A 24159-nucleotide genomic window follows, 5' to 3' on the forward strand; every position below is an offset into this window, starting at 1 on the left:
CTTTGGAGATAGTTAGGGTTATGTGTTTATTGTATTTAAGTTGGTGGTCAATTGTAATTCCATGGGGCTGGATTGAATAGTATTAGCTGTGTTTTTTTTGGGTTGAGTATTAGTTGAGAATTGTTTAGCCAGTTTTCTATTTTAGAGAAGGATTGTTGGGCTTGGGTTTGTAGCAGTTGGATGTTGGGTCCTTTGCAGATGAGTGTAGTGTCATCTGCATATTGGATAATGTTGGCTTTTGTGGTTGCTAGGTGGAGCTGGTTTGTAAACATAACCTTATGGACTGTCGCATTTGACTGGGAGTGGGGGGGTAGGGAGTTGTGCCATTTAACTGATTGGGAGCGGTTGCGTAGGTAGCTACTGAACCATTGTAATGTAGAATTATCAAGGTTGAGTTTGGATAAGGTGGATAGTAGTTTTACTACAAATATTGTAAATCCAGAAAACAACTAACCCTGAATGGGTGCTGGTTATGTTGTGGCTGGCACCAACTAGAAAACCTTTTCCATTTACTAATATAAAATTTGCTAGTAGCAAGACTTCTTGCCTCCATCATCAAGTAAACAGGTGCCTAAAGGAAATTAAGACCCCAACATCCAGACAGTCAGTTGAAACTGATTGGGGTTGGGGTGTGTCAACCACTCCTGATCTTGTGTGAATAGATCCATTTTGTGAGGAAGCTTATGGTAATTGCCCAGGCCATTTTCAAAAGAAGGAAGAGACACTGTTGTCTGGGTCAGAAAAGGAGACACCACAATGATCTTGGGGGTTAATTCTGGATCTTCAGAAGTACCTTAGATATTAGTAGAAAGGGTCAAAAACATAAAGGAACATCCCTGTCAAAGAAAAGGCATCTGTCTTCTAGGCCTTCTTGCATGGAGTCCTGGAGCAGAATCCTAGAGAGAAGCCAAACATATCTGCTTGAGGAACTCCCCACAGATGGATCAAATCTTGGAAGACTTCCTGGTCTAGATTGCATGCACGAGTGTCTGCCCTGCCCTGATCAGCTTGCCTGCCACATGATTTTTCTCTGCAAGAAAAAAGGATAAGGGTATAGTGAGATTGTGCTATGAAGCTGTATCTTAAGCTGACATGCTTAGTCTGCAAAGGGGGTAATACCTGATTCTCCCCACTTGTAGATGTACCATAACTGTGGTATTGTCTGAAACAACTTGAGGTCCTGGGCCCAAAGATGATTCAGAGAATTTTGTGTAATGATCAGGGTAAGCATCTCTTTTATATTTATATGCTTGCATCTGTCCTAGGTGTCCCACACACCTCGCAATGTTATCCCTCCTGAAACTGCTCCCAAGCAAAGTTCGGTGCATCTGCGGTGACACCTTTGGAACAGGGAGGGATAAGGGGAGACCAAAATTTAAAGATATTTTCTGTCACTACCAAGTAATTGTTCTACTGTCAAACCACAGCACTGCAATTTGAAAAGACAAGGAATGGTGATGCAAGGACCAAAGAGACTTCAGATACCATTGCATCTTTCTCATATGGAGTCTTTCCAGAGTTACCATGAGAAACATTGATGACATGAATTCTGAGGTATTCCCCTCACAGTGACCAAAGTCTGAATAGAAAACCTTATAAACAGATCTAGATATAGATCTATTTTTCCCTTGGAAGAAAATATCTTTGAACTGAGGCGTCCAGCTGACACACCAGGAAAACAATCCTGTGTGAAAAAGTCAAAATAGACTTTTGAATGTTCTCTTGGAATCCTAGCTTGTGAAAGAGATCTCTCACCCAAGTGAGAGATTCCTGACACTTTAAAAAAGCTCTGCAAAGATAAGCAAATCATCTAAACATGGAAAAAAGAAAATAGATACCTTTTAGCCTGCAATAAGGTAGAATTGGAGCTAGCCACTCTGTGAACACTCTTGGTGCAGCAGATCATCCAAAGGGTAAAGCAGAGAACTGATAAAGTGATCCAGACACACAAATTGTAAAAAACATCTGAAGTCTTAATGAAAGGTAATGGATAATAAGCATCTTTTAAATGTAGTGCTACCAGGAAACTTGAACAAGGAAGAAGAGGTAACAGATTGTGAAGTGACATCATTTAGAACTTAGTCACTATTGCAAACAGGTCTAAGAAGAATAATTCAGAACTGGTCTCCAAGCATCTTCTTTCTTTGATGCTAAAAGCATCCCTGAACAAAAACATTCCCCACCTTGGGAAGGAAGAATTGGTTCTATCACTCCCTGGAACAGCATGTAATAAAGTACAGGTGGAAATAAAAGAGTCTGGTCTGAAGGATGAGGAATAACCTCTTGGCAAGGAGGAATAGCCTGTTGTTGTCATTTATAACCTTGAAGAATGATCTTCAGAACCCATTTGCCTGAAACTATCTGTTGCCAAATAGAAAAATGGAGATTCAGGCTTCCTGGAAGGGAAAAGGGACTGCCAGAGTGGAAGGGGGAACAACGTTCCTTAAATAGTCAAACTGGCTAGTTGGACTGTCAATGGGTTTGGGGGTTACTGATTTCTTTTTGGAATACCCTCTCTATTATGCCAAAATATTATTGGGGTTAAAGAATCCCATAGAAATGTTGAAAAAGGAGGGCAGAAAAATCTTGGAGATTCCCTGATTTAACTTACCCCTTCACACTTTCTGATCACCTGTGTTGCAAAGGAACTAAAACGCAAATTTTATCCAAAAGGGAAAATGAAATCTCATTATTCACCTCCTTACAACCAGGCAAACTGCCTCAAAATTATAATAGAGGCCATAGCCCTGGCAGAATTATCAACTGAGTCACACACACACACACACACACACACACACACACACACACACACACACACACACACTGTAAACAGAGAGCAGTGACTAGTACAATAGACAAAGCTAAATAATTTAAAGAAGGTACTTCCTCAGAAGGAGAAACTGTAGACCAGATGTTACTCATATGTTCACAATTAGTCAGAATAAAAATTAACATGTGAGCCTGAAAATTCAAAATGAGGAAAATCAAAGTTGCAAAACCATACACTATTTTCCTGTACCCATCAATAATCTTCCCATTCTTATCAGAAAGAGTAAGAGAAGATTTGACTCACTGTTTAGCATCAGTACGACTAATTAAACTGTAGCTGCTGGGTCAGGTTTGGGATGAGTGAATAAAAACTTACAAAGACTGAGAAACTTTATGCATTCTATCTGCCTTTTTAGGGTAAGCAGGCTGGCTATCAGGAAAACTACAGGTAGAGACAAACATACTTCAAAGCTGATAGAACTGAAGTAATTGGTGAAGGTTTTGGTCTGTAACAGCACATAAAACAGAGAAACCTCAGTGTACTCCCACTAAAAACACTGACACATACGGGAAAAAGTCTGAGAGAGAGAGACACCTCAAAGGAAGAATCATAAACCAAGCTCTTCTCAGAGTCTGAGTCAGAAAACTTAGAAAACCTGCATCTGTCCCTTCATCTTCCTGTACAGATTTAGAATATTAAATTTCTATCCCTTTAATCTTTCTGATATAAAAACTGCATTTGCATGGTTTTTGTGTTTGTATAAGCTCAGTAGATCCTGTCCAGGTGTCCTGCAGAGACCTACAATGCCAGAGAGACTTTGAAGTGTTTTAAGTACCATTTTTTTGTTTTTTCTTGTTGCTTATTGCTATTTCCGCCTAAACGCTCATTTTCTGGCATTTATTACTTCTCAGAATGTTCATTTTACACTGAAATTGCATTTATTTGTACCTGCACTTTAAAATTTGCTTTTTGTTGTAAATTGTATTTTTAACTGTTACTGGTTTCCCACTCAAGTGTGACAGCCATTACTGCACTATAAAAGTGTTTTTGCAATTGTTTCTACTGTTTTCTTGGAAAAAAAAAACAAAAACAAAAAAAAATCTTGCTATTTCCCACCTTACTAAGCTAGAAAAGGCCAGTTTCAGATACCTGCTGATACCTGGACTGTGTTTAAGCTTCTGTACTTGGCCATTCCTTACTTGGGCAAAAAGGAAGTTTCTTTGTTCGCCAGTGAGAGTGGGGAGCTCTGAACAGACTACCTGCCCTTGGAGGAGTGGTTTATGTCCAGAAACTGTAGTTGTATTGGATATTTTGGGCTAATTTCTATCTCCTTAATCTTTCTGATATAAAAACCGCATTTGCGCGGTTTTGCACAGCGGGCAGCGCCGGTTAGTAAGGGTTAAACTATTCCCGACTCCACAAAGTCTACTCTTCAATTTTCCCCTTGGAACTAGACAAACCTTCAACTTTAGCACTCATACCATTCATTTCACAGCCCGGCACTTGCTTAAAACTCATAACAAGCACTAAATACCCTAGCACTAGCCCCTTTTATACTGTCCAGTAGGACAAGGCTCTCTATTCGACCCCACCAGTCAATCAGAAAAACAGCTCACTCTACATATTCAGGCATGTCCAAAGGGCAGTTTTGAGTGTACTCTCCAGTCCAACTAGTGAATCTGGGCATTTTGAGGCAATGTTACAACTGCCTTATGTACACAGCCAAACTTCTCCTCCTACCACCAAACACTAATATATGCAAGAGATGCAATTATACAACCAGACTGGAGGCAAAGCTCTCTCAACCCAGACTGTAACTGACTGTCAAGATGAGAAGAGTAATAATTGCAACACACCACCAGTCACACATAGACCTAATAAACCAACACAGGCAAATGACACACATAAATACACAAAAACATACTCGGAGGCTCTAAATAAAAATCTGCAAAAACAACAGAGACCCCCAAAGCAGACATCCAAGCAACTTCCACAACCCATCACCAACCATGAAGCACATACTTCACATAATCAGTGTGCCACACAATCACAGCCCTTAAGGCAAAATAACATACCCAACACACTAGTGATAGGCGACTCTATAGTCAGGCACACTGATGTCCCACTAACTAGGCTGGACAAGGAGAAGGTTACAGTTAGCTGCCTGTCGGGCGCCAGGATCTGCCACATAACACAAGCACTCAGGTCACTCCAGAAGAAGTAAAAATATGACTCTGTCATTGTACGTGTTGGTGTGAATGACCTGAGACCCCTTGCTGGTTTGATCAAACCATAAACTAATCACTCTGGATATTCACATTCCGCCCCAACCCCAGTCAAGGAAACCACTGTGAAAAACTTTTCAAAAGCAAACTTCACGTTGCTTAAGACCGAGGTGGAAAGGTTCACAGCTCCCACGCCAATGGACAATGCTGTCCAAGCTGCTGAAACCTATACAAAGGCACTCTATGATCATCTGCAGGAATGCATGGATCATGCTATCCCAAGTAAAACCAAGACTCACTCCTCCATGAAAAGGAAACCAGTCTGGTGGACCCCTGCCATAAACAGGCTCTACAATAGAAGGAGGAAACTAGTACAGATAAGAGCAAAATCCCTAGAAGGAAAGACATCCCTGATCAGTATCAGCAAGAAACTATGATCCCTCATTAAATCATCCAAGGCTAGCTTCGAAATAAAAATTGCCAAGGACTCCAAAGATAACCACAAAGCGTTCTTTAGCTATGTCAAGAACCTAAGTGGAAACTATCAGATCTGCTCTGAGTTGGTGCAGAATGGCACAAAATGCACTGAACCGACTGATATTGCCAACATTTTGGCAGACTGGTTCAGTGCAAACTTCACACCCCTCTCACCTCCTAAAGGGCCCATAACCATACCAGAAGAATGTAAGGCCCTGGCAATCACCGACACACATGTTAAAACAGCCCTATCCAAAGTCAAAAACACAACCTCAATGGGACCAGACGGTGTCCCAGGCTGTGTCTTACAAGAGCTCCAAAATTAACTAACCCCCTCACCTAAACACACTGTTCAAACTCAGCCTCTCTACAGGCTACATACCCACAAAGTGGTGCACAGCAACAGTTATCCCACTCCACAAAGGTGGCACCACAACGGACCCCGGGAACTATTGCCCTATAAGTCTGACTAGCCTGGTCTGCAAGGCTATGGAGCGCATCATCATGGAACTCATTAACAGAGACATTGGGAACCTCCAAACTTTGGACCCCACCCAGTTTGGCTTCGCTAAGGGCAGATCATGCCTCCTAAACCTGGTGGACTTCTTTGAGACAGTTATCAAGGCATTAGATGAGGGTAAGGAGGTCCATGCAGCCTACCTAGACCTAGCAAAGGCTTTTGACACCATTCCCCATTCTGGTATTATAGACAAACTCACCAACCTGAACATTAACCCCTACATCATGAGATGGGTGGCAAATTGGCTCATGGACAGAACCCACATGGTGAGAGTTGCAGACTCTAGGTCCCACTCTAAACTGGTTACAAGTGGCGTCCCCCAGGGCTCAATCCTAGGACCCCTCCTGTTCAGTATATACTTCTCAGAGGTACAGGCAAGCACAGGAGGACACTGGCTGACCAAGTTCACAGATGACTGCAAACTATGGGCCATAATTGATTCTCCAGCTGATACAGACACCCTCCAGAAGGGTTTCACTGAGACGGATACCTGGTGTCAAAATCATGACCTCAAGCTGAATGCCAAATAGTGCATAGTCATCCCCTTTGGAAAAAAACAAAGTACCCCCAAACTACCACATAGGTGGTAGTCCCCTAAATACAGAAAAGTAATAATGGATCTGGGGGTCCAAGTAGATAGCAGTCTCTCATTTGATAATCATATTGCCAAGCTGGTTAAAGAATCCTTCTATGTGGCTCAAAAGGGTTTGCATCCAGAACAAAGGAGGTTATTGTGCCTCTCTACTCATCACTTATTAGACCCATTATAGAATACAACACCCCATTTGTGATGTACCTTACAATACACCTGCAACATCTGGAAAGACCACAGAAGTACCTCACCAAGAGGATTACTGGCCTCAAACAGATGACCTATGCAGCCCGACTAAAGAAACTCCAGCTGTACTTGGTTGCATACTGCTTACTCAGAGGTGATCTCTGCTTGACATACAAGGCCATGTCCAACCCAGAATTGATGGATATGCTCCACCTAAAAAAAAAAAACAAATCCCTGAGAGCCACACGCTCTAGGGATATAAACCTTACTACAACAATAAATAGGACGTGCTGGAGGGATAGATTACTGACCCAGGGACTCCCCATGCTTTGGAACAAGATTCCAATATACATCAGGCAGAGCCCCTCGCTAGCACTCTTCAAGAGAAACCTTGACGGATGGGAAACAGAACATTTACCCCCGGGATTTCTGCAGTGGCTCTCCTGGACAGAGGCACAGGGAACTAATGGCTCTGCTTGTCAGAGGCACAGGGAACTAATCTAAGGTGATGGCAAAAGTCAACACACTCTGGCTTGGCTTATAAATGCCATTGGGCAGATACCCTAGTACTTACCTATGAACTTACCTATGAACCTATAAATCTCTTTGGGAAAAAAGGGTATCCTTTCTTTTACCAAAAAGCATTGAAGAATAAGAATCAAAATCCTGAGTAAAAGCCTGAGCAAGATCCAGTAAACTACTCCTGTGTAAGGAAATTTGAGAAGGATGAGGAGGAATAGATATAGGTTTAGTTTTCTGTGTTTTTTTTTTTTTTGGACAGAAAAAAAAATGGGGCCACCAGTGTTATAAAAGGCAGCAGCAATTCCCCCAAAAATGAGTAAAACATTCTGCCAAAACAGAGAATCCTTCCCTATTCCCTTTCCCAAGACAAACATGTGTGGCTCTCTATTGCCCACTAAGGGAATCCCAACAGCTGCAGAGGACTTGACTAACCCCTTGGCCATAGTGTCTGTAGGTGCTACACCAGAGGTATCTTGGGTAAAAAGATCAGCAGTATTTGGTACAACAAATGGCCACAGCATAGTGGCAAAAACTGTTTGCTTAACATTTTCTTTTTCTTGCTGGAAGAAGAACCAACCATGGTCAAGATGAAAAGAGTGCCTAAACAGAGTGAAGCTCAAGAAACAAGTAGAGGCTGGTATTTTGGATGCAGGCCTTTAAGGAGAATTACAATAATCATATAGAATATTAAATCCATAAAGTAGCAGAAAGTATTCTAAGAACTAAACATGCACGGGAGTGGGGAAAGGAGATTCTGCCGATAGAGATAACTATAATTAGGGATACAGACGATAGACAAGAGGGAGCTGAAATTTATTGTAGAAAACTGGCAAAGGAATAAGGTATTGGGAGCAAATTACTAGAGAGGTAAAGATGATAGAATGGGAGATGCCAGGAATTTATTTGGACTGCAGGTTAGAGATTGCCTTCCCTATCAGGGATTGATATCAGAGTATAGGCAAAGATAAAGAAATAGGAGGGTCCTAAATATAAGACCATCACTGGTAGAGTTTTTAATAGAATCTAGAACAGAATCTGCCATTAAAAAGGAATATTACTAGAGCATATAAAATATTGCATGATAACTATAAGAATCAATCAGAGGAGGTTAGAAAGAATTGAAAAGAGAGGTTTGATAAGCAATTCACAAAGAAACAATGGGACGATATATGTATGTCTCCAAAATATGCAAAAAAATCTAGAAGATTTAGAATTTTTGCCTGGAAATGTTTACTTAGATATTTTTATACTCCAAGTAGACTCCAGAGAACTTTTCCTCAGGCAGACAGCAAATGATGGAGGTGTGACGGGGAAGAAAGAAATAATTGCAAATATATTTTCTGGGAGTGCGGTGAGTTGGTGGACTTTGAGGATTCCCTGTGGGATGCACTGTTGGAAATGCTGGGTGGGCAGATTGGTCTGATGAGAGAGATGATTTTTCTGAGCTATGATACAGAATCAGAATTGCCTAGACATGGTAAGAACTTGTATCTAATAATGGTGGCTGCCAAAAAAGCAATTACTAGAAAATGGACATCAAAATTTAAACCAACTATACTGGAAGTAGTGAATATAGTAACAGAGATAAAACAACTGGAACTGAGATCTTTAGAAAAGGGTAGGAACAAACTACAAGAGAAAAAAATTGGAATTATGTGAAAAATACATACAAGGGTATAATGAGGTTTGAAAGGCGGCAGGACTTAAATGAGCTATGTAATGTTTGAGTGAGAAAGATTGGGTAAATTATAAGTGATGTAAAATACTGGCAACTAGGAGTGTGTTTGTTTAGTTTGTTTTCATTTATATAGCTGTATGATTACCTATGTAGTAAGTGATGGTTTAATAAAGATGTTTCTTGTTTAAAATAAGACATGTATTGAATAATGTCTGTAATGTTGCTTAGGTTATATAATGTATAGCAATATATGTGAAGTATAATGTTTGTTAATGTTAATATCATTTGATTACTTTTATATGAATGTAAATTTACCTATGTCACAAGTGATAATTCAATAAAGGTGCTGAAAAAATAAGCCATCAGACATCACAAATCAATCCTCCACAAAACACTCTATTTAAACCAAAAAAATCTTCTTGGAAAATGTTACTTGCCTTATTTATCAAAGCAAACAATCAGAATCAGATTATTCCTAAAATAATTCGCAAATCGTCCTAGCTTAACAGCATCACTGTCTACTCTACAACAATGACCCACTTCCTCTCTCCTTTAATTCCTCCATTCTAATTCAAATTAATTAACTTCAAAGGCATCCAGTCTCTAATTGAACCAATCCCATTTGATGATGCAACAGACACAGACAACTTACATGCATAGTTCATATACCACTTTAGAGACTTCATATCAATTCCTCTTTTGGGCATATAGAAACAATGCCTTTCACAAAACATAGTGCCAAACAACTGGAAATCATCATTATTCAGAGTCTTACCTTAGCAAATCAAACTAATTACAATATCACATTTCCATTCCCTCTCCATCTTATCCACCCTAAACTAATCTACACTCAGCCTGGTGAATACACATATACAAATAAACTACCATCTGACAAACAGCATGGCTTTTTGACTGAGTGTAGTACTATGACTGCAAGCTGGACACTAACAGATGAAATACTCCTTAGTATTGACAAAGGAATATTTACAGGGGGCAATCTTTAATTGATTTAACTAAAGCCTTTAATCTATAGACCACTCTATTATAATAACCCATATGCTAGTATGAGGCATAAATCATGAAGCACCCCTCTGGTTCCACAACTACCTCTCTGTCAGATGCTTACTGTCAAATTTGGCACATACAATTCTTCTAAAATCCCCTTAATCAAAGACATTCCTCAGTCTTCAATCCTGGCACTATTGCATTTCTCTGTCTTTATCAACAAATTTCCCTATGACACACCTCAACTCCCATTCTTGCTGTCCGTTGATGACATTGCAATGATCCACTCAAGTGACTCCCAACAAACCCTTAAGCATCCCCTACAATCCCACATCAACAACATCTGAGCCTCTGCTTAGATTTTTAACAAAAACAAAAACTCTTACAAAACAAAATCCATGATTTTTAGTACAAAACTTAGACTTAAACTCACCCTCCTTGTACATTAGATTGAAAGACAATATACACATTGAAAACATCTATTATTTTAAATATATATGAATTTGGCTAGACTCATCTCTCACTTTTCATATATACCTAGTCAACACTATAATAAAGATTGTTAAAAAACAAAAAACACCAAGCAGGGAAGCAAGGCCTTTCCAAAGTTTAATGTAAGTGCTTTCATCTTGACCAATGTCAAGACTTCATCAGACAAACATTCAAATGCCAGGATACATTTTATAAAAAGACCACAAAGTCTGACATCATTAATTCAATTAACCTTTAAAGGCATAACCACTCTAATATAATATATAATATAATATCTTAGATACCTGGACAATTTGTTTATTATGTGGAATGGGGATATGGTTGGAATTGAGACTTTTTTGGAATTTACCTATGTTGGGAACACTGAAGTAATAAATTATTTGGATGTACAGTTGACTAAAGATAGGGTTCATGGTAGGTATGTCTCTACCATATATAGAAAGCCAACATATTCAAATTCATTTCTCCATTTTTCTAGTTGTAATCCTATGACCCACAAAAAAGCTGTAAAGGGCACTTTGTGAGGGCTGCCAGGATGGTCTCTACTTATGATGATTTTTTTGGATGAATGCACCCTATTGGAGGATATGTTCAATAGGAGAGACTATCCTGATAACTTTGTGGGTGAGATCAAAATGGAAGTAATTAAATACTCTCATTGTTTCTATAGCCCTATTTTGGATATTATGAATATGGTTGATAATAATGTTAGGTATACTTTGGCTATCGGGAAGAATAATGATTTATGTGGGGACATGACTTACAGGTTATCATATATTACTACATATACTGTGGATTTGAGTATAATAAGGGACATTCTGTTTAAAAACTGGCCTGTTTTGATGGATTATAATACTATTAGAACAAGTATTAGTTCAAAACCCTCCGTTGTTTATAGGAAGGGCAACAATTTGAAAAATGTAATGGAAAAACCTTTGAAACTCAGGTTAGATAAATATAGATTATGGCAGGTGTCCCAATGTGGGTATTGTAATTATTGTTCATATATTTATACAGGGGAATTATTTTGTTTGAATGGTCACTTAATAAAAATTTGTGGGAGATTTAACTGTAATAATTCTGGTGTAGTGTATGGGGCATTGTGTCAGTGTTGCCTGGCATTTTATGTCGGGAAGACTGAACAGAAAATGAAAACCCATATTTATGAACATTGTTATGACATCAAAAATGAAAAAATGACAAATGCTTTATATCATCAAATCAAAGAATTTCATGATCACTGTTTTAAATTTATTGTTATTGAACAGATTAAACTCAATATTAGTGTTGGTCCTTGGCAATTATGGCTTGAGAAAAAATAATTGCATTGGATTCTCTGGCTGAAAGTATTTGGGTGGTCAGGACTAAATTAACTTGCTTCTATCGGTTGCATTTTAAAGTTAAAGGCGTTGTATAGATAAAGGGTAGGAGAATATGTTTAAAAGTTTAAATATTTATTAGTTTATTTCATGTGTTGTGGGGTATGTGTTGTTTTATATATATATATATATATATATATATATATATATATATATATATATATATATATATGTGTGTGTATATATTTTTATATATTATATATATATATATATATATATATATATATATATATATGTATATTTTTTATATATATATATTTGTATATGCACTTTATATATAGTATTATGTGCTTTTATATTAGCGTGGTTATGCCTTTAAAGGTTTATTGAATTAATGATGTCAGACCTTGTGGTCTTTTTATAAAATGTATCCTGGCATTTGAATGTTTGTCTGATGAACTCTTGGCATTGGTCAAGATGAAAGCGCTCACATTAAACTTTGGAAAGGCCTTGCTTCCCTGCTTGGTGTTTTTTGTTTTTTAACAAGTTTGTGTTTTCAGTTTGTGACTATAATAAAAACAAATTATCTCCTACCATGGACTTGACAGATGTCTTATTTTCCATCCTATTGTCCATGGATAACATTATGAAGTATTATCCCCACAAGTCTATTGTGGATTAGCACCAAGGGCCAATTATTTATAATTAAACTGAGTAAGGTAAGGACTGCTGTGCTTAATTCTCATTGAGATCTCAACTACTGTTGGAGCTATTTATTTCTTCACTTTGTGAATTTATAATTCCATTAATCCTCTTCTTTTTATTTATTTTCAGAAGGAATTCCAAGGGGTAAGGGGTAGTGGTTATTAAACCTCTCTGTAGACACATCAATCATTGTTTTTTTACTTTATAATCTATAATTAACTGTGATATAGGTGTAGCATCCAATCAAACTGGTTAAGCATTTGCATCTTAATTTGAATATCTATCAGTGATTGATCATTTGAATATGGGATTGTCCTGAATTCTATTCCCTTCACTCTCTGTTTCCAGAAAAAATACTGCAGACTCACATCCTATGTAGTGAGATTAACCATAGGAAAATGCATCCTTTGGTCACATCTTGAATATGGATATCCATTGACTGCCACTGCCTCAAAAATGAACAAAAAAATTAAAATCTTTCCAATATAATTTGCAGATTTATCAATCCCCCCCCCCAGACAAGAACACTGCTGTTCATTATAGCAACAGTCAAACATCCTTCAGTCAGTCAGATAACAGACCACTTATTTTCCACTAATTTAAATTCCTGCACTCAGACAACTCTGTCTATAAGCTGCAAACTCCAAAACACAGGAGACAAGATCACAACTGGCCACTTCTTGAAACACCTGATGTCAAATTTCAGTGTACAATGTGTACTTTCTGTACTCTAGACCTAAAACATTTGGAATCTCTTCCATCCCATCTTCAAGAAAATACCTCTTATCTAACATTCAGGACTGAGATGAAATTCTATCTGTTCATCCAAGTAAAATAAATATTCTTACAAACAAGACACAAAACATAACACCTCTCCTACTTTTATCAACATCTCACTCTGTCACATAATTCCCATCTGCCCATAGACTTTTATTAAATCTCTTAACCACATTCTTTTCTTACCCCCTGCGTTCAGGCCTTCTAACACCATTTTTATTTATTTTCTCCTTTCTCCTTTTCCCCAAAAGTTGAACGTTAGTATGTATACTTTAGAAACTGCATTCTAGTGCAAGCTGTCTTGTTGCAACAGCTTTTTCAGGAATACTAACATAATTTGTGTTCCTAATTGACTGTATTTGTCTCTGCTGATAATAGCATTTTTATCTTTTTCTTTAAGAAAGGAGATTGGTAGTTATGCCACAAATTAGGGTTGGGGAAGTCCAAGGTGGAATTTATACTACTAGGGCAAAATTTGGCCAAGGCATTGTTGAGCTTCTCCTACTCTTTTTATTTGGTGCCACAGGATCTTTTACATCCAGCTGAGCTCCCACCAACTCAAGCAGATGGGACCTCAGTTTAATGTCTCATCCAGTGTGGATGACACACTCAGGAGTGTCGAACCCCTTTATGCTGCACTGCAGTGTCACCAATCAAGCTACCTTGTGTGGGAACAGAATACGTATCCTTCTGCACCAGAAATGCATGTGCTACCTAATAGAGTCAGCCAACTCTTCTTCTTCTGAAGATCCTTCTAAAGGATGTCCACTATCTACTGACAGCTGTGGCTCATATTCAGGATTGCTGCTTCTATACAGCTCTTTCCTTGAAGTAGACATATCACCAGCTTCTGCTGAATGTGCAAACTCTGGCGGGTCCCCACCGTCTTGCTGCCTGCCTCTTGTGCTTGTCTCCATGCCTGTCTGCGTGCACTTACATTTTCACAAGATATTGCAATGAAAGAAATTTTCTATCAGAAAATCTGACAGGATGTGATCATCAAGCACTGCAATGTCTTTTCCTCCTTGCCTGAAAAGGTATCCCCTTCTTAGCACTTACTTGAGTGGACTGCCCAGACAAATACTGCCCCTAGCAAGTGCAGGCTTAACAATAGTTATAGGCAAGCCAGTATCCTTAACAATAATTTCATTACCCTCTATTAGGCTAGGACACTAGCCCTTTTGATAACCTGGAGCAACTTCAGTTCACAGCTACTGGTTGCTGCATTTGTGACCACTTCCAAGTAGCTTTTGAGTTCCCATCTTATTGCTATGGACTCTTAGACAGCACATGCTCTTCATGGTTACACTGCAAACATCTAATCTCAAAACGTTGGCATGTACTGTAACCAGTGGCTTCCCCCTTTAATTGTGGAACATTATGTGATAATGCAGATTGGTCGATTCCCTAATACTATTCTGCAGTGCTAGGCAAGACTCTCTGGTTCTCTTTTACCCTGTTCGTTAAACAGGGAGTCACCTTTTTCTCCGATCAGTTCAGCTGACATACATTCCTGGACTATCCGCTAAATTCATACATCCTCTGGAAAGGTATGGAGTGCATACTACCTTATCATAACATTTCCTAATATGTTAAAAGTAGTAAATTGATATACACTTACCCACGTTCTTAAGTGAGTACTAATTTCTGCAATAAAATCACTAAAACTGTCTTCTGTTTTTTTTTTTTTTTTTTCCACATTTTCTTTAATCTGCTTGCTATCAGCTTTTGGCAGACATTTTACTAACTAAACAGGAGTTTAAGAAACACATCCATTGCTCCTTGACAGTTCAGAGCTAGTTGCACAAAGATTCAGATGTCCAAATGTGCAATAAAACTATCAAAGCCATCAAACTCAGGTCTACTTCACATGACTAAAAACTCATAATACTGAATTTCATTTCACTGAGACCACAATACCTAATTTTCAAAATACTGAAAACTCATTTGACTGAGACTCATTACACTGAAAGCTTACAATGCTGAGTTTCAAAATACTGAATTTTTAAGCCATAGATGTGATGTGTGTTTCCCTTCACCTGTGAATTGCTTGTGATAAAAAACATTACTGTAACTTAAAGTGCTGCTTCTCAGAATACCGATAGCATTGGGTCTACCTGAAAAAATCAAAATCCTAGAAGATCAAAGATGACATCTTCGAGACGAAATCATCGAAAACCCATTTCAGCGAAGGACCAGATTGGCAAATGTATTCCTAGGGTAAGTAACCTGTTGAACAAGAAGGTAAACTTTGCTATTCCCCAACAGAAGTTCGATCTCAGAGTTGGTATATTTAGTTGGGGGGAGGCACAGCCCCCACCTTGGTGGGTTGGGGATGGTGCGTTTTTTTTTTGTTTTTGTGACATTTGGTGTTAGTGATTACTTACCCTGGGAATAAATTTGGTGATCCCGTCCTTCTCTGAAATGGGTTTTCACTGATTTTGTCTCAACGATGTCCTCTTCAATCTTCTGGGGTTTCAATGTTCTGAAGTAGACCCGCCTCTTTACAATTTTATAGGAAGCATCTAAAGTAATATGGTGGATGTTTTGTGTGCAGTAGTGGCAGTGTGTACAGTACTGTAAGGTAAGTAAAAGGTATATGCCCTTTTCCCACTGTAGTATAATCCTGGAGTTAGTATATATAGTTGGGGGAGTGGGGTGCTCAGCCCCCCACATTGTGAGGTGCAAGGAATACAGCCCCCCACTTAGTTTGGTTTTATATCATCCAGATTCTGTTGAGAGTAAATAAGTAGTTTTTAAGTTTAGGAAAGAGTTAGTCATTGGCATTGTAATTTGTAAGTGTGTATGTCTATGGCTTAAAATTTAGTATTTTGAAATTCAGCATTGTAAGCTTTCAGCATAAGGAGACTGAGTCAAATGAGTTTTCAGTATTTTGAAAATTAGGTATTGTCATCTCAGTCAACCAAATTTCAGTATTTTATGTTTCTAGTCATGTGAAATAGATCTATTTGCTGAAGACTCAACACACTTTTATCATGCAATCACCACTCTGTTGTACCTAGTTCATGTTGCCACCTTCTTTTCTCCTCTGTAACTTTGGCCTCTCACGTCTGTCACTCTTAATACCTCTGTTTTCACCCCTTTGCACATCCAGTCCCTTTGTGCCTCATGGTGTTTCATTCCCTTAGCTGTTGAAATGTCCAGACATTTCATCTCCAGCTCTAATTTCTTTAGCTCAAGCAGCTTTTTGAGGTCACCAGGGGATATACTGAGTGGCCCTTTTGCTACAAGCTATAAAATGACAGCTCTTGTCACATTGTTTTCAAGGCAGCAGTCTGAACTTTGACAGCAAACAAGGTGGATATTTACTAATCCTTCTTCAGACCAGTATCCAGGAGTAATTTAATTTGCACTCTTTAACCAACAGTGCTGCTAAAATGCTATATTTTCCAGAGCTCATTTTATCTGTTTCTTAGTCTGACTAAAAATAATATAGCTAATGTGTAATGTATGCTTCCATATATTTATTTATTTTGAATTTGTTAACCAGAGTAGAGCACTGATCCCATTGGACTGATTTCAATCTCAGCCCAGGGAAACACAATAGTTACACATGACATTATATAGAGAGTGAATGACAAAATGCAATATATACATGTATCGTATACAAAATGAATACCATAGCATGCTTGAGGGAATAAAGGCAGTAGATAAAGGATATTATATACAGAGTGAGTGAAACAAAAAAACAGTATAGACATGCATTATATTTTGAGTGGAAATTAGAGCTGTCATGCTGACAGAATCACAATTAAAAAAAAAGATAGAGTTAGTGTGAGGTATGTAGACAGAGAAGGGGGATGAATATATTGAATTATATGACCAGAGAGACAGCAGTTTCATTTTCTTTGCATCTTGAAATGTGCTTTTATTCTGAATGAAAAATGGGATAAGATGAATGATTTTTAAGAAAAGAAGGGATATATTCCCACAGTTTTGGATCAAGGACTGGGAAAGCATGGTATGTGCAGTGAAGCTTAGTTTGGGGTGTTTGGAGGGGGACATGAGTAGTTAAGATGTCTAAGGTTGTATGTTTGTGCATCTCTGACTAGTCTTTTTCAATAGTTTTGCAGTAGTGTTCATTTCTTGAGGAGATAGTGGAGAATCTGCAAATGGCATTTGAAATGGATTGAATGGTGATGCATTTCATCTAGAAGCTACAGCGATTAATGGGCGGCAGTAATCAAGCTGAGCATTTCTGCATGGTCTGGATAGAAAATTGGAGATCCTATTAGCCTAGAATAGGAGAGATTTGATTTTTAGTGTGTGTTTAGTCCAGGTGAAGTTGGAAATTTAGAAAGGGGCCAAACCCAATCCCTTTGTATTTGAATTAAGTGATAGAAGTGACCTTTTGCCTAGTGCCAAAAAAACATTGATTTTGTTTTATAGGGGTTTAGTAGTAACTATTTATCTCTGACCTATTGAATAAGAGCAAGAAAATCAACTTGTTAGTTTTTGAACTGGGGGCATCTGTTATCTCTAATGCCTATTTTAGTGAGATGGTCTAGGAGAACTGGGTGATCAACAAGCTCAAAGGCTCTGGTGAGGTCAATGAAAATTGATCCAGTAATTAGGCCTTTGTCCATTCCAAGAAGAATGCTATCACTGAGCATCCAGATAGCTGTGGCTGTACTGTGATTTATCATGTGACTGCAAGGGTATGCATACATTTTTGTGACAAAGCTGTTTTGTACACTGTATACGTCCTGTTAACAATATACCTGATTGCTTTGCTGCAACTAATTTTTTAAAATCTCTTCACTGCTGACAGTTAATATGCAAAGGATAGGGACTACAGTGCCTTGATCCATATACTATTTATGTGTTGTTAAAGGTTACTGTCTCCTGATTCACACTATTAATCACCAATTAATTGGCCATATGGGGCATATAACAAATGCACTCTGTTGCCATTGTTTATTGTTAATGCAAGTATAGCCAACTAAGCCTTACAATGAACAACTGCAGCTAAGAGTTATAACCACAGGCTGCTCAGGATTTTACCCATGTTGATGTCAGCCTAGCCATTCTATTATTAGCAACGGTAATTGAGTCCTGGTCAAAATAATTTTACACATGCTCCCATGTAGATGCAGATACACACACCCAACGTTTCTCAAAAAGCAAGAAGAGTTAAAGACACCCTTCTAGTAAACAGATTTCCATTCCCACCTGTACAGTAATGGTGCCTCCAGTTTTTTTAATGAATCATAAAAATAAGATTTCACAGAGTAACAAAAGGGATTTAAACAGATAGTTGACAACAGAAAAGCATTAACTACAATGAAATTATCCTATTTCCCAACATTAGCTTGAAATTACTGTAATTTAACTACCACTAATTTTATATAATCATTCTGCAGTTACAAGTAACACTTGGGTAAAATGCAAAAATTTGAGTTCCATGACTCTGTAAGAGCAGGATGTAGCCCCTTTTTTCTGTTGTCCATGAATTGATCCTTTATTGTTTCTAGATTTTTGTGACTAATCAAGTTCATAATTTAACATGAGCAAAGATATTCTAGCACAGTTTTTCATGCAGGTTACATGTTTCAGATCTAAACAGCTGTCCAAATAAAGGGAAATACTGTAGCTAAGACTCAACATTTTCTACAGGTTAGAAGTTTCCTTGTAAATGGCTGTTCATGTGCAATACAATTGGATCAATATTTCATGCATGTTTAAAGTTTCAAATCTAAACAGCTGCCCAAATAAAGAAGGGAGTGCAGTACTCTACTTCTCAGCATTTCCCTCAGTTTAGAAGTTTCACATCTATATAGATTGTTTTTCCTTTTTTTGAAATGAAGCTACTTAGAACACACAGTGTTCCATTCCAGGGAATAATAAATGTGCATGAGTGTGAGTGTGTGTGTGTGTGTGTGTGTGTGTGTGTGTGTGTGTGTGTGTGTGTGTGTGTGTGTGTGTGTGTGTGTGTGTGTGTGTGTGTGTGTGTGTGTGTGTGTGTGTGTGTGTGTGCACATGTGAATCTGTCTGTCTGATAATAGTTCCATTTTAAGTTACACAGCTCTAGGCAAAAAGGGCTTGGACTAGTTTAAACTGGACTAGGTTTTAATTGACTGAGTACACCTTCCCAGTCACCAAATTGTCAGTCATTACTAGGCATACAGAGTCACTTGCTACACAGCTTTTATTGATGATTAACTTTTTTCTCCAACATTGTATGACCATGTAGTTAATATATTAAAAACAGGAGAGTACATTCAGTAAAACCCCATACTGCACATATATGTCACCTATGACTTTTTTTTTTTTTTTTTTATGAGAATTAGTTGTGCTAATTTTTAAGAGGTAGCATGTTACAGGAGGATAGAGAAAGTCAGGGTATATAGCAATGAAATAGTTTGTGTTGCTCTGGATGACTTCTTCATATTTGTAGGACATTGATACATATGAATGTCAAGTATATTTCCAGTTCTAAAAGCCATACAGAAAATGGGAGATACGTTTGTTATAAAATAAGGAATGGATAGTTAACAAAATGAGGTGAATGGCAGAACAATTATATTAGACCACTACACAACTTTGTATTCATACATTATATTAGAGCAGAGAAGAGAAAGAAATAATATGATATCAATGCAATACATAACTAGGGGAGTCAGAGATAGGCTCATAACAACACCAGGAGAGATTATCATTCAAAGCTAGCTTAAATACTGCTTTACAGATTGTGATGTGCACCTGGACTGTGTTGGCAAATGTGGTACAATATGGTAACATGCATTACTGTGAAGGGGTTTAATGATACCTACAACAAATGTGGATGCAGACATGCTAGGTGAGATTAAGCCTTAAACAAGCATCTACAGCAGGTAATCAGTTAGTATAACTCAAATCCTCAGTTTGCATTATTGTATATTCATGTAGTAATGAGGTGCCATACAGTTGTTCAATGAGGTATTTAGCACATCTGATGCATAATATCCTGTATTTTAACTTGTGCTTTTCTTAAGCTATTGTTTATGTTTTCCCAATATCATTTGGATTACAATTCTCAATATGCTGTACTTTATCTAAACCTACTAGTTTGTATCCTCCGGGATGAGCCTGAAAATAGTCCATTGAGATTATTATAGATGATGTTCTATCCCAATCAATGAATGATGGGTAGATAGACTAACAGACAGTTAAAATTAAACACAACCCAAAGGAATATCAAGTCTGAAACTGTTGGATAGTATACTACCTTAGCCTAGTTTTTACACAAAGTTATATTTTTATTTAAGTCCTACAAAACAATGACAACAATGATGTATCTTTCCTGCAGTATATTACTTACTTTTACACCTAGCACCTGTCCAGAAACTTAGGAGTAATGTTTTGTGCTCAGATTCATGGCCAATTACCAGTTAGGCCTGGCAGGCCAAAGAATGGGTATAGGACCATGGAAGTGATAAGCCATATCTCATTGCTTGTCATGGAGGTGGAACAGATGCTGTTATTTTATGTCTAGTTATAGACATAGCTCATCAGGTGAATGCCTCTAGAATACTCAGAAATGCTGAAATAAAATGTAATGTTAGGGACCACAAACCTATACATAAGTGTAAATAACTGGGAAAGAACCTTGAATTATTTTACCATTGAAAAGAAAGAAAAATACAGCTTAATATATCATTTATTTATGTGACCCTAGATAAAATATCAAGAGTTCAGAAATATAGTCTGCATATGCAAAAAATAAAATTCAGTTCTTCTTAGATGACAGCTAGAAACAAAAAACTGTTGATTTTAATGAATCTCTTCCCTTCTTGAGAGATGCTGTACTCACCCATAGAGAGCAGTTCATTCAGAATGGAAATGATGCTTTGAATTGTCTCTTTGTCACTGGATGTCTAGAACAAAACATAAAAAGAGCTCACTGGTAATGCACTAAAGACACACAACAAAAACAAACATGTTACAATCAACATATGCATTTCTATTGTATGTTGTGATTTCTGACTGTTATGACAACAGCTTTGCCATAAATTCTGTATTTGCATTATGGAAGAAAAGAAAGCATGACTCCGAATATGAAAAATAAAGAGGAATTTATTGCTGATATGATATTAGGTTTTGCTTAAACAGATACAGCACAGTTACTTATGCATTTCTTTTCTGACAGAATGCACTTCGTAAATTTTATATTTTCATTATTAATATTTGGTATGCAAAAATCTATTAGCCTTCTCATAATTTGTTTTTAGTTCTTAGCACAACACAAAAGAATAGCACAAGAAATTATGAACACCGGAAGACGCCAAATTAAGTTACAATAACAATAACGGAAGAGAAGTACATAACTGCAGCATTATAAACTAAGTTGATTTACATCATGGTACATTTGTGAAGACTGAACATCAAGCATTAATTGCAACAGTATCATTTGAAAACAACCATAAACTACACAAATTTTTATTTCACTATTATTATTTTATTGCAGATAAACAACAACAAAAATACACAGACTGAAAATATAAGTCTCTAAAAGCATGAAAGCTATCACTGTATTGTTGGCAGTGTTTACAAATACATATAGCTTTATTTGTTTGAGTCATTTTGTTAATTGAGTGAATCTTTTTTGCTCAAGGGCAATTTTCAGTGGAGAATCAAGGAAACAGATCTTCAACAGCACAGCATAGTTCATAAAACTTTGGTTATAAAAGCAAATTAAATAATTCAGATTGTATACATTGGTACTGACAATTCTAACTTCCAGGTAGAAAAATATGATAGAGCATAACAAAACTCTCATCTGTCCAGATTTTAACAGTATGTCCAGATTTTTACCTCATATTTTGATCTGTTTCTCATAAAATTTGTGGTTTTGTAGCAAATCATTGAGGACTGAAGTCATTAAATAATGACACACGTTTGAATGTCAGACCTCATATCCTTTAGAAAATAAGTGCTAATGGAAAAGCTGTTATTGTAGCAACATTCTAAGTTTATAAGAGTAATATTTAAAATCTATCTCTATTTTGGAGTTTTTGTTCCCCGTTATTTTTGTCTTTGCCCACATTTCTTCTATTAAGAAGTTGAAAGGTATGCATGACACTAATACTGTTATTATTAAATGTATAAACTATACATCATCCTTGTTAGGGAGAGGTCTTTCTGTAGAAATAATACATGTTTATTTCATTAAAATCTGCAATATGTTCAGGGGATGGAAACTAAAGGAAGAACAAATGGGTTGAACAGTGACAGGGCTGGTAGTTGAACGTAGAGATTAGATTTGGCAGAAGAGTCACTAAGATCTTCAGAAACATTTTAAACTGAACTGTATGCGCTAATGAGAAGATGAGAGAAGAATGGCGGTGGTGCGGGGTTTAGGAGAAGCATCTTGAGTGAGAGTGAAAACGGTTGGTGGGGAACACGTACTAAAAAGTTACACATAAAGTCAGTAATCAGACATCACAAAAGGTGCACATGTGAAGGTTAGAAGGCTTCTTGGTAGACAACCATAAGCTAGTGAGTCAGAAAGGATGAGATGTTTTGAGGGATGTTATGAAAATCTTAGTATAGGAAGAAGCCCCAAGGTTCTGAAGGGAATGCAATAGCATTTTCACTGCTAAAGGGTCAGCTGATGATTAGATCTTTGATGATCCACAAATTACAGACCAGTTTCATTGATTAATACAGATGCAAAAATATTTGGTAATATACTGGCAGCCAGATTAGAAGAAGTGTCAGGGAAAATGCTAGAGGAAGGGCAGCTTTGTTTTGTTTGGGGAGGGTATCCACATATTGATGGGTAAAATGGATGTTACTTATGGACTGAGTACTACTAATGGACAGAGGCAGCTCCTAAAGGCTTTGCCCCATGCATGAGTCTTCTCAATTTATCTGTAGTATGATCATAGTTATTCTCAGTAGGGGTAATAAATGGGTAAGACTAATCTAACACCAAATGGGATAGGTAAATTCAAACACCAAAAGGGAAACTGGATAGGCATAAAATGGCCGACAAGGGCAGCTTGCCTAGTCCTCCCTTATGAGCCAATGAGTAGGATGGCATAAGCAGAAGAGAAGAAGAGTGATATTAGTAGATATTTAATAGAGGACGGTTTTATGGGGGGAGTGCTGAAAGATTAAACAAAGGTAAGTACTTTATCACTGTGTAAAAATGAAGACTGGAAATTGGGGCAAAAAGAGTGAATTTGAGGGAAGTAAAGGTAGGTTAGAGGGGAGTAGGGATGCCCCTTTCCCCTTGCTTCTTTTTATTTGTTATAGAAGTTTCAGCTGTGTAAATTAAGGAGTTTTATTCATACTATGAGGTGGAGGAAAGCTGAAAAGTTTATTCAGGCTTTTTGCAGACGATTGCACGATTTTGTTTTTTTATATTAGGAAGGTGTTACGAGAAGTAGTGGAGATGTGGAACAATCTGGAGTGGAATCAGGTTGTTGTTATCCTATAAAGTCAATATGTGTAATGGTACAAAGCACAGATGAGAATTCCCCAGAAGGTAAGGCTACCATGTATCCTACAAAGTCAATATGTGTAACTGTACAAAGTACATACGAGAGTTCCCCAGAAGGTAAGGCTACCATGTATCCTACAAAGTCAATATGTGTAACTGTACAAAGTACAGACGAGAGTTCCCCAGAAGGTAAGGCTACCATGTATCCTACAAAGTCAATATGTGTAACTGTACAAAGTACAGATGAGAGTTCCCCGGATGGTAAGGCTACCATGCATACTACAAAGTCAATATGTGTAACTGTACAAAGTACACACGAGAGTTCCCCAGAAGGTAAGGCTACCATGTATCCTACAAAGTCAATATGTGTAACTGTACAAAGTACAGACGAGAGTTCCCGAGCAGGTAAGGCTACCATGTATCCTACAAAGTCAATATGTGTAA

The 24159-nt window shown here is 37.6% G+C and overlaps 1 protein-coding gene across 1 annotated transcript in view; it reads right to left on the reverse strand.

Moving 5' to 3' along the window:
• AGBL1 (AGBL carboxypeptidase 1) overlaps positions 1-24159 on the reverse strand; it is a 4745443-nt gene that overhangs the window by 4408595 nt on the left and 312689 nt on the right. Inside the window, exon 2 of the mRNA XM_044078361.1 lies at positions 21082-21145. Coding sequence (XP_043934296.1) covers positions 21082-21145 — 64 coding nt within the window. The remainder of the gene's footprint in view (positions 1-21081; positions 21146-24159) is intronic.

The sequence above is a fragment of the Protopterus annectens genome, chromosome 7.part0, assembly GCF_019279795.1.
Source record: "Protopterus annectens isolate FY-2018-M chromosome 7.part0, PAN1.0, whole genome shotgun sequence".
NCBI classification, from domain to species: Eukaryota; Metazoa; Chordata; order Ceratodontiformes; family Protopteridae; genus Protopterus; species Protopterus annectens.